At 38.7% G+C, this 16371-nt stretch overlaps 1 protein-coding gene across 1 annotated transcript in view; it reads left to right on the top strand.

Annotated features, from left to right (window-relative positions):
* Positions 1–16119, top strand: part of CLMN (calmin) — a 74038-nt gene extending 57919 nt beyond the window's left edge. Inside the window, exons 6-13 of the mRNA XM_069858758.1 lie at positions 1192–1382; positions 2537–2730; positions 4088–4170; positions 5580–6893; positions 7607–7950; positions 9111–9171; positions 9746–9807; positions 11308–16119. Of these exons, the coding sequence (XP_069714859.1) occupies positions 1192–1382; positions 2537–2730; positions 4088–4170; positions 5580–6893; positions 7607–7950; positions 9111–9171; positions 9746–9807; positions 11308–11461 (2403 nt within the window). The 3' untranslated portion in view covers positions 11462–16119. The remainder of the gene's footprint in view (positions 1–1191; positions 1383–2536; positions 2731–4087; positions 4171–5579; positions 6894–7606; positions 7951–9110; positions 9172–9745; positions 9808–11307) is intronic.
* The last annotated feature ends 252 nt before the right edge of the window (positions 16120–16371 follow it).

Here is a 16371-nt window from a genome sequence, read left to right as displayed (position 1 = left end):
GAACATAATTAAGCATGCTAAACCTGAGCTTTTCCCTCTTAATATACACTAATTTTGTACCTGCAACTGCTTTCATTTTACATCATTGGACCTATTTTGGTGTAAAACAGAGACAATTTAAGCCCTCATTTGACTTGAACCAGAATTAGAGCTTCATATTTCTACTTTCCCTTATCTCCTGTGCCTTCTCAGGGTTCTGCTCCAGATTCCCTGGATCTGAACCAAGGTATCGGGTTTGGTCACGGTTTATTTTCATTAAACTTTTCTGGATTTAATTCAACATGGAGGGAAATTCCTTGTAAAATCACTGATCTCCGGAAACTTACTCAACATGGCAAAAATTCACAACTGATGTAGAGGTCCAGATGAAAGATATTGAAGGACCTGGAACTGATAAAACTGATTTGAGCCTGAAAATTTATTTAGCCTCAGGATTAGTTTAAAACTATTCCCTGATCTTTTTGTATTTTCAAAATATCCTTTGAGACAATAGCAAATTCTAATGTACAGAGAGAGATGAAAGGAGGTTTTCTGCAACTCTTGTAAGAAAGACTATGGGGTTCTTTCATTCTCTTGGGTTCATTTCTAAGCTGGCTTTGAGTTTAAGAAATAATCTTTATCTCAAAAGTTGCATTGGGGTTTCTCTTCCTGACTGAGCTCCTCAAGGTGAGCTGTGGTGCGCAGCACTAGTTTGGCCAGAAGGACTCAAAGGTGTAGATGGTATGACCAGAAACTGTCTCTTGAGCAGCAGAGGGCATGGGAGACCTAAAAGCAGCAAAGTGGATAATTTGGATTCAAATATCAATGCTGACCACGACAGGGGTGCTGCTGCAGGTCACCATTTCTTGACTATTTCACTCCGGCAAGTCCTGCAAAGAGAAAGAACATTTGCAGTTAAGCGGAATGTTCTTTGAAGGACATGTTTCACTGCTTTTTGTTTAATATGAATTTGCTCAGTTCAGCCTTAACTGATACCTTGCCCTTTCTGTTTCCTGGGGTTGCCAGCTGGGCTGCTGCTGGCTGTCACACCTGTGCAATACAAGTTGAAAGTTATAATGGACAGGTCTATAATTACCTCTTAAAATTCAGTTATGGTGCTGTTATCTTTAAAAATTTGCATGAAAACAAGCACTGAGTTCTCTGTGCAGCCATTGTAAATGAGAGCACTGCGTGTTTCACCTTCTATTACAGATTAAGGAGCTGACAGGTAACCTCAACAGGAATTCCTCCTCCTCCAGCCTGTCCTCCGGGCCCAGCGGTCCGGAATCGGACACATCCCACCCCAGCACTCCCAGTGTGGAGAGAAACATGTCTGTTACAGTGAAGGATCAGCGGAAAGCCATCAGAGCCCTTTTAATCTGGGTTCAGAGGAAAACCAGAAAGTAAGCTAACAAGCCCTCATGTAAAAATGTGTTCCACCTGCCCTCTGAAGCAGTATCTCTTTTCTATCTCCCACCCTGTGTGTGCATTACTGTGCACTCTGGCTTCTTCTGCTTTTGAAGGCTTCAGGCACAAGGTCTCTGCAAAGGGGAATATCACTACAGCCATGTGTCTACAGTGACTGTCTGACCTTGAAGCCGTGTGCATTGCTGGCTTCATGGTTTGAGTGTTAAATGTTAACTTGCACTAATCTGCTTTGTGCTGTTTAAAACAGGAATTGTTTTACCCCCTGGCTTTCGTGAAGTCGATTTGATATCTTTTGCTAATTAGAGGGTAGGCATAAACAAGGGGTGACCCTAAAAAATAAATTCTGTAGTTCACTGCTGCCAGTGCAGACTGCAGAGGAAGCACAGTTTTACTCCCCAAATAATGCTGATCATGTCATTAACAGGGAGGTGGTACAAGGAAAGTGAGGACTACAGATGTAAAGGCCGTAGATTTTTCAGTGCAGTCAAAGAGTACAAATTGAAAACATCTAATAGAAAAAAATTGTTCTTGTGACTGCACCATTAAAACTGTAATAGTGTCATTATAATCCTGTTATCCAACGACCTATGCAGAATTTTCTGTACTGGGGCTGTAGTTTATTGCAAGTTTGATGGTTGTTTTTTCCTCCCAAACTTCAGGCACTTGTGGCTTATACATATACTGACAGCATTTGTATTTGGCAAAGCACAATTTTCTGCTGTAGCAGGCCAAGTACACAGGAATGTGAATCATTTATGCTTATGTTTTTAAATACTTCAAGTGTTGGCAGTCTTCCCAAGCAATGACATTAAAATGCTGGAGAGCATCAGAAACAGGAATCACAGAGACATTTGGTTATGTAAATGTTATATGTTGCTGAGTTCTTGAGGGCTTTGTTTTTACTAACTACTTCCTACAAGCAGGTTGATGTCAGCTGTTAGCCACACCAATCCAGTTTGTGAATCCTTGTGCTTTAATGGACGTATTTTGTGCACTTTGAAATCCAAAAAGGTCTCCAGTGTGACTAGTGCAACCCAGCAACCTTACTTTTAACTTTCAGGAAAATGATGCCTTTACTTTGGATTTTGTAAAACAGCCACTCATGGAAAATGTATGTAATTCTGTTTAGGTACGGTGTTGCAGTTCAGGACTTTGCCAGCAGTTGGAGGAGTGGCCTTGCTTTCTTAGCTGTCATAAAAGCAATAGACTCTACTTTGGTAGACATGAAGCAAGCACTGGAGAAATCAGCTCGAGAAAACCTGGAGGATGCTTTCAGCATTGCACAAAATAAGCTGGGTGTTCCTCGGCTCCTAGAACCAGAAGGTAAAATGCCTACATCAGCTTTGTTGGGTAATGTTCAAACTGTAATATACAGTACTATGATACCTACCAAAAACCTCCCAGTGATGAGGCTGTTGATGTGATCAGTGTGCTCGCAGCCCAGAAGGCCAACCGTATCCTGAGCTGCATCAAAAGAAGTGTTGCCAGCAGGTCGAGGGAGGTGATTCTGCCCCTTTGTTCGTCTCTCATGAGATCCCATCTGGAGTACTGGTTCTGGTTCTGGAATCCCCAGCATAAGGATATGGAACTATTGGAACAGGCCAAATGGAGTACCACAAAGATGATCAGAGGGCTGTAGCACCTCTGCTGTGAGGACAGGCTGAGAGAGTTGGGGTTGTTCAGCCTAGAGGAGGCTCTGGGTAGACCTTATAGCAACCTTCCAGTATCTGAAGGGGATGTACAAGAAAGATGACGAGGGACTTTTTACAAGGGCATGTAGTGAAAGGGCGAGGGAGAATGGGTTTAAACTGGAAGGGGGAAGGTTTAAATTAAATATTAGGAAGAAATTCTTCACAATGCCGGTGGTGAGGCACTGGCACAGGTTGCCCAGGGAAGTTGTGGATGCCCCCTCCTTGGAAGTCTTCAAGGCCAGGTTGGATGGGGCCTTCGGCAGCCTGGTTAGGTGGGAGGTGTCCCCATGGCAGGGGGTTTGGAACTGGATGGGCTTTAAGGTCTCTTCCAACCCAAAAACATTGGTCACTTTTTGTCATATGCTTCTAGTCACATTTGTAAACTCCTTGGGGCAGAGATCTTAACATACTTTCAGCCATGGTTCTGGATAGATACCTACCCAAATGTATTTACATCTCCCAGTTTTTCCTTTATATACACATGTATTTATATATGAAAACAAGTGTACGTGTGTGTATATAGATGTATGTATATAAATGGAGCTTCTTGCAGTTTTTTTTACTGATCTCTGCTGGACTGGTATTAGGCCTTGATTTCGTGATTGAAAGCAGAGATAGGTTATTTGTGCTTTCATGGGTCACCTGTTAGCAGACTGGGCCATCTGCTAAAAATAAACCTGTACTGCCACTCAGCAAACTCACTGTCTAATGACCATATGAAGGTGGATGAAAAGCGACCCTGATCAGTGTTCAGTATGTGTTTGAAAATAGAAAAAACTTAATGTGAGTAAGATGTTGAGAACTCTTTTGACTACCATCAACAATGTAAAGGATTTTACCCTCTCTGATCTGCTGTCAGAAAAAAAAAAAAGTGTTTGTAGCTGTTATTTGTCTCATCATAAAGGAAGTATAAATGTCTGATGATCTATTCCTCTGCGAGAGCATTTCAAAGGTCTGCATGCTCAAGCCCCTTGTATCTGTCTCCATAGATATCATGGTGGAATCACCTGATGAACAGTCAATTGTGACATATGTGGCACAGTTTCTGGAACACTTCCCGGAGCTGGAAGGGGTATGTGTTTACTCTTATGTCACATAATTTTTTTTATTTGCTTTGGTGTACTTAAAGTCAGATATTTCTGTATTTCTCTTCTAGGTTTCTTTCTAAACTATTTAAAATAAACCACAAACTTAGTTCTAATATTTCACAATTTTGTTAAATCCATTCAAATGGGTTTTCATTGGAGATTGCTAAATGCTTAGGTAGAATTGTGCTTTTAAACATTTGCATCCATTCATAACTGTCAGAGGTTAGAACTGGTTACATAGGGCTCTTCTACTTTGCTATATTAGTTTCAGAACAAGACTGAAATTTATCCCTTTATCTATGACAATTCATTGGACCTTGCATTTCATTTTGACTTCCATTTTCTCAAGTTTGAGGGCCACAATCAATATGGCAGGCATCAGAGACAAGATTCCAGAGGCTGAATCTTGTCAGTGCAGCTAAAGGACCTAGACTTTAACATAGACTTCATCAATACTGTAAAAAAAATGAAGAGCAGGTAGGGACTGACATTGTCAGGGACTGAAAAAGATCTTTTGGAGACAAAGAGGATAAACTTATAAAGGAACTGAAGGATAGGAGAGAGGAGATTTGAAGGAAAAATGGGAAGTCCCAGGAACTCGAGAAGAGATTTGCATAAGGTGAAAAACTGTTGTGGAGGCTGCTCACACTTGCAACCAAATCTAGTTGAACATAGTCTTTTTGGTTTGAAAGGGTTCCCCAAGAGTCAGCATCTTTCCAGTATGTGGGTAAGTTTTTGTGCTAGAGTACATGCACTTGAATGATGGTTCCCACATGAAAGGCATTCCCTATCATTTCTTGACTGAATGTTCCAATTGGTATGTATTTTGTAGCTTATAAAACTGGTGGGCAATATTAAAGTCACTTAATTAAATGGAATTAAAATTTTTATATTAATCTAATTATGATTACTAGATTAGAAGAGCATTAAGATTTGTTGGCGTTAAGACTTGTGGGCATTCTAATAGACAAAGAAAAAGCTTACTGGTTTCCTGTGGTTTTATTTTAAATACAATCTGTTGGAATGGAATGTTCTAGTATATAAATATATTTCACAGTGGACTTACTGGGCTTGTTAGATTTATTTTATTCCCAGGGTTTGGGATTATGCTAAAAAGCCAAGTCAGTTGTCTCCACAGGTGCAGCAGGGAGAGATGAATACATCAACAACTGAGGACTGGGCTTGTCTACATTCTGATATTCCTATACAGGTGGTTTCTTGGCATTGAGCTTTGTTCAACTCACTTGACTTGCCAAATTGGTTTCTCTAGTTTCAAAATAAGTGAGTCATTAATTGGCCATTCATAAGGTGATGGTAGTTATTTTTCCTGTAGTGTTTGGGGAAAAGTAAAATGGTTATGATTTGTCTTTTAATGGTGTACCACTACTTGCAGGAAGACTTTACAGATCCTGAGAAGGAGCTTCCAATTGAGTCCACGTATGTCCGCATCAAAGACACACCTTCAGAAAAGGAAAGCAAAATCTTGATTTTGAGTGAAAGTGAGGAAAACCTGTATACTGTTAATCATGAAAGGAGACATCCTCCTCCTCCAAAGGTTCATATTCATGACACACCTGAGGGAATCCCATCAGAAACTATTCCTGAACAGTGTAATGGGAAATTGAGTAAAGTGTTAGGTGATGCACAGGAAACATCTGAAGAGGAGCCTCAGAGGCCTACCTCGCTGAAAATTAAAGGATCTGTCAGTTTTGAATCCAGTTCCTCTTGGGAGGTTTTAAGTGATAAATTCATGCCAGGTGAAGACGGCGTGTGTGATCATCCACTGATACAGAATGATGACCTTTCTCCAGCTGTTCTGACAGATCAGAAAAATTCTGTTGACTCTTTTGAAGACTACTCTGAAGAATTAACTAAAGAAACCTCTACTGAATATGACAATGAAACTAAGAGCCTTTCAGCCAATACTTCTTCTTTGAGTCCATTATCCTGGACTTCAGGTATACTTACAGATGAATCTATAAATAAAGTAGAAGAGAGCAAACCCCAAACTTCAATTCTTTTACCAGAAGATACCTCAAAACAAGAAGATACGCATAAGTATGTTCTTCATCTTCTAAATGAGGAAATGCTGAAAATTCCACAAAATGGACATGCAGAGCAATCACGTGTCTTTGAGACAATAGAAACTAACCATTGTTCACTGAATGTTTCTAATCTCAAAAGTCAAGAACTATCTACAGAGCATGAAACATCTGATGACTCTCTCTCAGATGTACTTAAAAATCCAGAGGATGTGGACAGCTGTGATGAAATTGAGTCTTCAGTTGAAGTGCTACCCAGTTCTTCAAAAGTATCTGTAATACCCCATGATCTCTTTTATTATCCACATTATAATGTTCCCATATCAGCAGTTTTGGATGCTTTCCTTGAGCCTTGTGTTGAAGGTTATGCTGCTGGAAATGAGAAAGCTTCTTCTGAAACAGTAATGGATGTTTTACATGAGAAGAGCTTACCAGAACAGAACTATGAAGAAGGTGCTCCAGAGCCAGACTCAAGGAATAAGCTAGCTGTCCCTCCATTAGAAATGGATACTGAGAATGGTGAGGAGGAAACAACAGTTATTAATAGTCACATTAATTCTTCCAATGAAGAAGAAGTGCTATTACTAGTAAAAGAATTAGAAATCGAAAAAGATGGCAAAAAGCCCACCAACCATCAAGATTCCATTATTCCACAACATCCTGAGGTATTTTATTTTTTATTACCAGAATGTCTTTGTGTATATATGGAAGATTAGCCCCTGACCTCAATGCTTTTCATTTGCTTTTGTTTTGCAATGCTGTGGAGAAATATGTAAAATGTACTTGGTTTCCTCTCCAGTAACACTGTTTGCCACAGCCCCCTACTGGAATGAATGGAACTGCAGACCTGTAAGAAGTTTTAAGAGAGAATAGCCCTAATACTAATAGTACTGCAAACAATGTGAATTTTGTTTTAAACTAGTTTGAGGCTCCTGTATAATCCTGTATGTATCACAGAGGGCATTTTTAGTAATTTTTAATGAGATTAACAGAAAGAAGTATTGCTGATACAGAAAGGATAGAGGCAAAGGTAATTTTTGTGTGAATCCAAATAAGTTTGCCCACAAAAAACTTAAATCAATTTGAGTAGTGTACGTTGCATGTGTAAACTGAGGGCTTGTCTACTCTGGAGGAGCAGAAACAGGGATTTTTTTTGTAATTATTCTGTGTATTGGATTTAGGCAATTTGGTACTGCATCTTTTCTTGCAGACACTGATTTGTAATTGTCTTATGTGTTTTCCAGCACAGTAATTTTAGTGTTTTTCAGGAATGAGTGTCCATTTAATGTTATTCTACATGTTGCAATTTTTTTTAGTGAGTACAAGGGTAAGGAAACAGTCTTGTTGTCTAATGCAAAATGTTTCTTGATTTCAACAGGTCATAGTAGAACATCTAGAGGATTTATCTATACCTATAAAGAGACCAGAAAAAAGTAGTAATAGGGAGGAAGAAGGGGAAAACATGATCAAAGCAGAAGACCTGCAGATCTCAGAAGCTGCCACTACTGTTGTGTCACAAGATAAATTGGAAGAAGGAGAAAACATGATCAAAGCAGGAGACCTGCAGATCTCAGAAGCTGCCACTACTGCTGTGTCACAAGATAAATTGGAAGAAGGGGAAAACATGATCAAAGCAGGAGACCTGCAGATCTCAGAAGTTGCCACTACTGCTGTGTCACAAGATAAATTGGAAGAAATTGCTGATTATCGGGAATTTACCAGGTATTTCACATTTACTTGGGCTTAAAAACACCCAGCTGATATGAATGCTTGGTGTTTTGAAGTGTGTCCTGTCCATTTGATGTTCCTTGTATACTTCTTTTAGGACCAGTGTATTAGGACTCATTGGCTTCTTCCCCTGTTTATTTTAAACACGTCAAGCAATTTGGTGTGAATGGGACATGGTTTGACTTTGCTATACAAACTTTACTACACAAAGCCCTACTGGAACTCCAGTGCATCCAGTGTTCTTCTCTTTTTCTGGCAGAAAGGGTGTTTTATAACGTAGAAGAAATAATTCATGTACATCGTGTCACTATGTGGAAGCACGACACTGCTTCATTCCAGGAGATGTTTGTTGGCCTTTTTTTATGTCTCTGAGCAAGTAAATACAATTGCATTAGGTTGACCTTAGCTGACCGCCAGATGCCCACTAAGCCTCTTCCTCACTCCCCAACCTCAGCAGGATGAGGGGCAAAAATAACATTAAAACCTCGTTCTTTACTTCCCATTGGCAGGCAACGTTCAGCCACTTCCTGGGAAATAGAGCCTCAGCGGGTGTGGAATAACGCAAACACCAGTGTGTTCTCAGCACTGTTCCAGCTCCAAATACAAAGCACAGCACTACAAAGGACGCTATAGGGAATGTGAACTGCCCCCCAGCTGGCCCCAGTACAGAGACATTCAGCTAATTTTACCCCATTACATTCTGTTTGCTCTTATGTTCTAATTTAGTTCTTAGGCAATGTACTTGAGTGGGACATGAACTGTAATTTGATGTTTATCACTATAGCACTCTAATGAATTTGAAAGAGTTTGCTTAGAAAAACCTGTTGTCTCCTCCAGCCTTTCTGTTCCCTGCAAGGTCTGTCAAGTTTATATTTATCTACACAGCCATAAAACCTGAGTATACTCTCATTTAAATTTACAAAACCCTATCAGACACCATTTTTCAGAAAAGATTCCAATTTGAGCATATGGATTTTTTATCGTTGGTCAGATTTTCCCAAAGCTATTTTTTATAATACTGATAAATTCAAGCCTATATTCCAATACATGCAACAATGCATGTTTGTGGTTTTGTAATTATAGTGGCTGTCTTTGAAGTCAAAACAAAAAATAGCTTTATGAATTTAAAAACTTTGCTTTTACATACTTTTCAGAATCAGTGACAGCGATTCCAGCATTTGTCTCCGAAAAAGAGCTCCTAATACTTCTGAAGAGGTAAGTATGTGGAAGCCTACCTATTGCTGTTTCTCTGTTTCTATTAAACTCCGAAAGTTCACATACTGTAAAAGGGTCTACTCTATATATGAAGTCTGTGATTATGCTAAATCCCTGTGATTTCTAAGAGTTTTAGTGCCAAAACTAGGCATAGCTGAAAAGATTTACTGAACTCTCCTAAATATATGGAACTGAACCTTATTGAACCTTGAACAAACCCACAAAGGAGTACCGAATACAACAATGAAATCTGTGGTAAATTCGGGGCTTACTTCGTCATAAATGGACCCTAAATTTTAGGAAAGGAAACTTCCAGCTCTTCAAGGAGTTCAACTAAATTAAAGCAGTTTAATGAAAAAAAAAAAATTTTTTTCACAACTTTTTTTTCTCTTCTGTGTTTGTACCACACTGCAGTGGTGAACGTGCTGGCAGGGAATAAATTTATAAGTACACTTTCATTATATTTGAGCACATATTACATATACTCTGCATAGAATACACACACAATTACCATATTTGTGAGATGCTGAGGTTTATTTTTTTTCTTATATAATATATTCCTGGTTTGTTTAAGGAAACCTATGGGATATATGAGCAGAAGATGACAGATGTGGGTGAAAATCCATTAATCATCAGGTGAGTAGTTCTTATTCAGACAAAGCCTTTTGCAAGAAAACTATAACTCCTAGGTACATCTAACAATGTTGTAGAGGGAAATGAGAATTAATTATAATGGTAGAAACCAACTGAATATCTTGTGTAGTGGCTCAGAGTCCATATTTCGCAGAGTTTTAAGATTCAAAACTTCTCTATTGCTCAATCTTGCCATTGACTGAAAAGCTTTTTCTTGACTTGAGAGGAAAGATCCAGCTGCCTAGGCAAGACTGTGAGCACTTCCCCACATGGTGGATATTTCAAACCAAGAAAAGAGTGGGAGGACTTCCCTCTGGCAGTGATGACTCTTTCCAGGTTTGGAAGACTGTCAAGACAGTGTTTAGTGTGGTCAGTGCTAGGGAAAAATCACACTTCAGTGGAGTTCTGGCCTCTGTTAGAGCACCCATGAGCAATTTGTATGTGTGTTTAGTCTAGACTTAGGGTGATGGATATTGAATGCAGATTGTCTGTCCCTTCAGTATTTGGGTCTATGTATCTATAAGAAAAAAGAACTGCTTCAGGTTTTGCCTCTCAGTTGATACTGAAAAGTACCTCCCAGAACTTCTAGTAAAAGTGATGGCTGCATTTAAATGCAGAAAACACACAAAATACTATGAGGACCCAAAGTCCTGGTCATGTGCATCTATTAAAAAAAATATATGAATAGCCATCACAGTTATGCCTGTTTGCAGACTGCTGATATTGAGCAAATTTTGTGTAATACTCAGGTATATATCCAATGTAATATGTGAGGAAGAAGGATGGCCCAAGCCCCAAAATGGACACATACAACAGGACAAACCCCAATTTTCTCAAAAAGTAGAATTGAAAGCCAGTCTGCCACAGGGTGATTCATATAGTATTAGAAAATTATGAAATGAGTTTTTATAAGTAATTTTCTTGTCTTTATTAATGCTCAGTGGTGCTGGCAGAGTCCATCAGGCTTTGCCCTTATGAACCACAACTAGAATTTTGGAAAGGTGAAATTTTGTCCTTCAAATCCCCAACCGCTGGGGTTGGTTTCTGAAGTTTTAAGCTTTTTCTGTTTAATGTTCTGGTGTCTGACATGGGAGCTCTGAAAGTAGAAGATCTGGGAAATGTATATCAAATCAGATAAATTGTATAAGTAAAATTGTGAAAGTGTTGCCTAGGTACTGTTCTGAATATAAATTGGCATCCTTTTGACTAAAGGAAATTACTTTACATCAAAGGGCTGTACTGTAATGGCATGTATTTAAACCACCTGAGAATTTGTCCAGAGTTCTCAGAAGATTAATTGCTATATACATTGGCTTCTAAGGAAACGTGCTGCCAAAGCCTATTATGCACCTCATAGTCTAGCTTGGACTCCAACTGACTAGATGGAAATGGGTCATTAAACTGCTGTCTTTTAGTTTACCCTCTGATCTTTACAGTAAATATTAACCGTGAAGTTCTTTTCCTCTTTGTCCTGCCTCTTATCCAATTCTCTGCTGTTTTCAGGAACAAAAAGGACTCAGAAGCAAGTGAGACTTCAGCACCAACTCATGAGATTACAGCTGTTGAGCAGCCAGAGCTCTTCTACTTCATCATTTTCTTCTGGGTGCTGGTCTACTGCCTTTTACTCCTTCCACAGCTTCTTAGCAACAAAGCTTGATTTATGTGAGGAGTGGAAAAATAAAGGACAGTTGATTGATTGCTTTGTGTAACTGCATATGAATATGTTCCTTCAGGTGAAGCACAAACAGAAATGTAAGACCTGGTATTTGTGTTTTATTATCAGGTTTTCCTTAATTCCTCTACTGTTGTGCTATGACAGTGTCTAAGCACATTTTATATTAAGATAATTGTGTAAATATATATAAAAAATGACCTGATTTAGTAGATGCAATTTTGTACATTTGTGCCTTGCTTTATAAGATGCTAAATAAAATCAGATAATTATCAGTAGAAATATGAACAATTCAGAGCTCTAGTCTTCAAAAAAATTCTTCTGGCTCAGTTTACTTCCATAGGAATACAGGGCCCAGCAGCTATGGAAGAAGGGTGGTGTTTAATTGCCCATGAATCTGGCCCACCTGCAAGGGCAAGGCTTGAAATGCTTTTTCACTTTTTTCCATGGAATACTTTGAAAGAGCTGGAGGCAGAGCAGAGCGGCAGGTGGTGGAACATGCTGAACCTAGAAATTGATTCAATCCAGAGGAGGAACAAAATCAGGTTGAAGGTTTATTTCACAGAATCACAGAATCATTTGGGTGGATGAGTTTGTTTTCTTAGGAAGCTGAACTACTAGTACATGGGCTCAGGACACATGAGAATATATAGCAATTTTTTTGCATGTATTTGAAACCTGTTTGTAGTCAGGTCATCTGCTGAGGTAATCCTAACTGTCCATCACACTTCCTTCTTCTTTATAAGCTTTTTGTTTCCCTGGGATTTTTCTTCTAAGTTGCAGTTAGAATTCAATAGCATCAGTGCATGGCAGGAGATCTTAAAAACTGAAGATAAAAGTCTGAACCTCTTTCGGTCAACAGAGAGCTGAAATCTTTTCTATTCTGTCTGTCAGCATTGACTAGAGCTAGATTCATCCCATGAATCTAAAAATAAGATCCTTTGTGTCTTGTGTAAGATCCAAACTTCCCACCTTAATTCAGTATAAAAACAACTTGAGTAAAAAAAAACAGTCTTTACTCTTGCTGATGAAAATGTTCAGCATTTTGAATTGCCTGATTTTGCAATGCATGAACCTATTTGTGCTTGTTGATGAACATAGTGATGCTTTATTCCAAAAGAAAGCTTATGTTGGAATTTTTGAAGATACTTTCTTGAAGTCAGCTAGAATATACCATTGAAGGGCTGACGCTTTTTCTCTGTAAGAATAATACTTAAATGTAAGAGATTTTATATCCTCATCCTGAAAACCGCAGAATACCAGACTGGGGCATGACAGCTATTTAATGGCAGCAAGTAGCAATGTGCATTAGTTTGAAGCCAAAGTGTTGATAGCTCTTCATTATGGCTACTTTTCATGGGCTCCTTTATTTTATGACAAGTTTTTCTGAACCTTTGTATCTTACTCTCTGGTTCTTCCACACTTCTTAGTCTTCAGCAGAGATTGTCTGGAGTTGGATTACAGTCTTCTCATAGAAATTTACAACTTATCAAAGTTCAGTCAAATAAAATAAGCTCCCTTCTTGTCTCCTATCCTTCCTCCCATGAAAACTAATCAGAATGAGGAGGTTTCTGGATGTCTCATCTAAACTGACATCCATAAAGAATGGAAAAGTGGATGGGAATGCACTGATGCTGACAACTTCATTATGCAGTATTTTCTTCCAAGTGGGCAAAACCCCAGGGTTTTCTTTCTTGCATCCCACTGGTGAACAGTGACTAAAACAGTGAAATGAGCAGTTTAAATGTCAAACAGCAGCCAGTGGTTGTCTTCATCATCTTACCCAATCTTTAAACTGACATACAGTTTCCAGTCCATCCCATTAAGAGATGGAGATTGATTCTTCCATGCAAAACAGATGAAAAAATACTAAATTAGTCCATAATACTTAGTATTAAGTAGCTTTCTATATTTAGTGTTTTACTGTAGCAAAAACAGTCTACCGTACTCAGCCATTCCGTAGGTAAGAAAATCCAGGTTAAAGAGTTAGGAGTAATTGTACTGGTATGGTCAACTGTGCATGAAAAGAAACTGAACTTGTCAGGAGTTTTACCCTTACTTGGAATTGCAGAAAATGTCATCTGCATAAGCAGCAACTTCCCACACTTAAATTGACTTGTAAGCCTGCATCTCTTCTTCTACAGCACAAAATCCAGTCCCTCAATGCAAGTGCCCTATTCTGAAAACATCGCTTGCCGTTATTTGTGTCCTATTCTGAGCTTAGAGTTGAAAAAACTGATTGTGAAGCATTTGCGATGACAAAGCTTGTTTTAACTTGCTGGCTAGAGGGCTGGCTTGAGGTAGCAGAGGTTTTCAGTCCTGGTGGGCAATCTATCATCTATCAGTTTTCAAACAGATATACACACTGCCTGAATGAGAAGCTTTTCCTGAATTTCCAGGTTTTTTAAAATTGCTGTTTGAACTGACTGCATTTGGTTATTTTCATTTAGCAGCAGAATTCAGATACACAAGGGTACTGATCTGTTAAGACCGTTCGAAAACCCATTGTTGTTGAGCAGTTGTGTAGGTAGCGGAGTATTGTGATGTGTAAGTAGGTGTCAGGAAATGCTTGAGGATTACAGGATAAGGGATGTTAGGTGTGCATGAAAGCACCATTAAAGACTGAGACACAACTATAATAGGATGGTTCAATTTTAATGTAGTCCTGTAACTTAACTGTGAAGTGTTTCACTGTGATTTTGTAGAAAGTGCAAGGAGAGATATGCTATTAAAGACAGAACTCCTCTAAACTTTTATGGGATAGATGTCTTAGACTTGAAGGAATGAGTTAAACAGTTAGATAATCTACAAACTGAATTGAATATAGCCTTTGCCAAACTGTAGGAAATGATCAGTGCAAAGATAGGGCAAGCACAGGTTACAGTAAAAAATGACAATCACTTTCCAATGCCATGGATATTTTTGACAGATTGAGCTCTAAAATGTATTTTTATTGAGTTTCTAGGTTGTAATGAATGTGTCTACAGAATTTTATGCAAAGCTTGAGACTTCAGCTGTTTTAAAATGTTTTTTATATAGTAGTGATTATTTTATCTATATATTTAATAGAATTGTAAAACCATTTTAAGAGTACCTATAAAATTCTGTGTATGTGATATGATTATTTATTAATTATGACTAATAAGAATGAACGTTAAGCTATGCATCAGTTGTGTCATCCATTTTAAAACTCGAAACTGCAAACAGGAAAGTAGTTTTCAATGAACAGTGGTCTTGAAAAACATGGGAAATGATTGAATTCAGTTGTGTGATTCTTTAAGCTGCATAGCAATATGTCATTTTATGATGTTAAACTTTCAGCTAAAGTTGCAAAATATACTGAGTGATTAAGCCACTTTCTTCCATTAAAACTTCCTGAGGCTGAAATTACTACATGTTGATATTTGGTGTCTAAACACACTTAAATCCTCTACATCTTCTGGAGACTCAATTTACTTTATCTCAACATGACTGTAACTCTTTATCCAAGTAGTGCTCCACTGAGTTCATAGGGATACCATGCAATACCCAGTGGGTTTTTTAGAGTTTTCTGCACCAATTCCCACAGAATCAGAGCTTTAGAAGATTAATTTGGTCACTGTATGTGGTATTATATTAAGCCATCTAACAAGATAATAGTTATAATACTGTATTATCATTTACCCTAGCTTTAAGTACTTGGAGTCCCTTCTTGCCCAGCGCAAACTTGAATACATCCAGTGATGTGTTCAGTTCCTCTACTTCTGTGGAAGTCAGTGCAACACATCTGTGTGCTAAGCACACTCTACAGGATCTAGCTCTAAGGGGACTTAAATCAACATGAATCACATAGGCCAGAAAGCACCTGAAGCCTATGCATTGCCCTTAACGCTGGATCCCCTCAGTGGGGAATGTACACAAAGCCAATGTACACAAACATTGCCACTGACTTCAGTTAACCACGTTGTATGCATAGCATTTGTTTGCCTAAATTCTACAGATCAATCCTTTCTTTCTTTAAGGAAGTTAACATCTACTTCCATTTTTGTTTAAGAGCACAGCAACAGGGAACGAGTGGCTGGAAGACAAGGGTGAGGTTAGAGGCTTGAATGTGACCATGAAAGTTCCCAAACCGCTACAGCTGAAAGCTCTTACCCTCTCAATAGATTGCCCGCTATTTTCCATTGAGATGACAGGTAGTAGATCTCAGTGGAGGTGAAAAAAAAACCTACATTTTTTTTTATTTCCACACTGTGCAGGGTTTTTTTTGTCTGGCAGATAACATAAAAATCTTCCCCTCAGAGTTCCAGGTTTGTATCTAAGCAAGACTTGCAGCATGGCTTGTTCCCACCCATGCTGCCCGAAGATCGTGAAAGTATTCATGCAGGAGGATGAGCGGTATATGCAAATTAAATGATGGGGAAAGGTCATGTTCTGGATGGGATAGCTTGTTTACTCTGTCCATTGCCTGACTCAACTCTACAGCTCACCAAGGGTGAAAAATTAACTCCTTTATTTTTCAAGTGCCATGTCCATTTCAGGGTTACCTTAACTGAAATTGTGGAACATCAAAGTAGTTCTTTCCTCCTCTAAATGTCAGATGTGGAAAATGTCCTTCCACCTCAGTGGCACTTCTAATAATTCCTTTCCAGGTAGTCACTGCTGCTGATATTGAAAAACAAGAACTGTGTTATTTCCTTTCCATGAAGGTAATGTCTAAGTTTACTTCTCTGGAACATAAAATTTGCCCCAGGGTGATTAATATGCTTCTTCCTTCATGAAAAGGTTATAAGGGGCAATAAAAATAATTAGTTTTACCTTGCTGAGAAATACTAAAACCTACCGTTCCTAGAAGAGCTAGATCTCGGCCTTCCTTGCTGTGTTCAAGTCAGGTAATACTTAATTCCCAAAGTAGT

Source organism: Phaenicophaeus curvirostris, chromosome 5 (genome assembly GCF_032191515.1).
Source record: "Phaenicophaeus curvirostris isolate KB17595 chromosome 5, BPBGC_Pcur_1.0, whole genome shotgun sequence".
NCBI classification, from domain to species: domain Eukaryota; kingdom Metazoa; phylum Chordata; class Aves; order Cuculiformes; family Cuculidae; genus Phaenicophaeus; species Phaenicophaeus curvirostris.
This window is presented reverse-complemented; position numbering and strand designations above follow the sequence as displayed.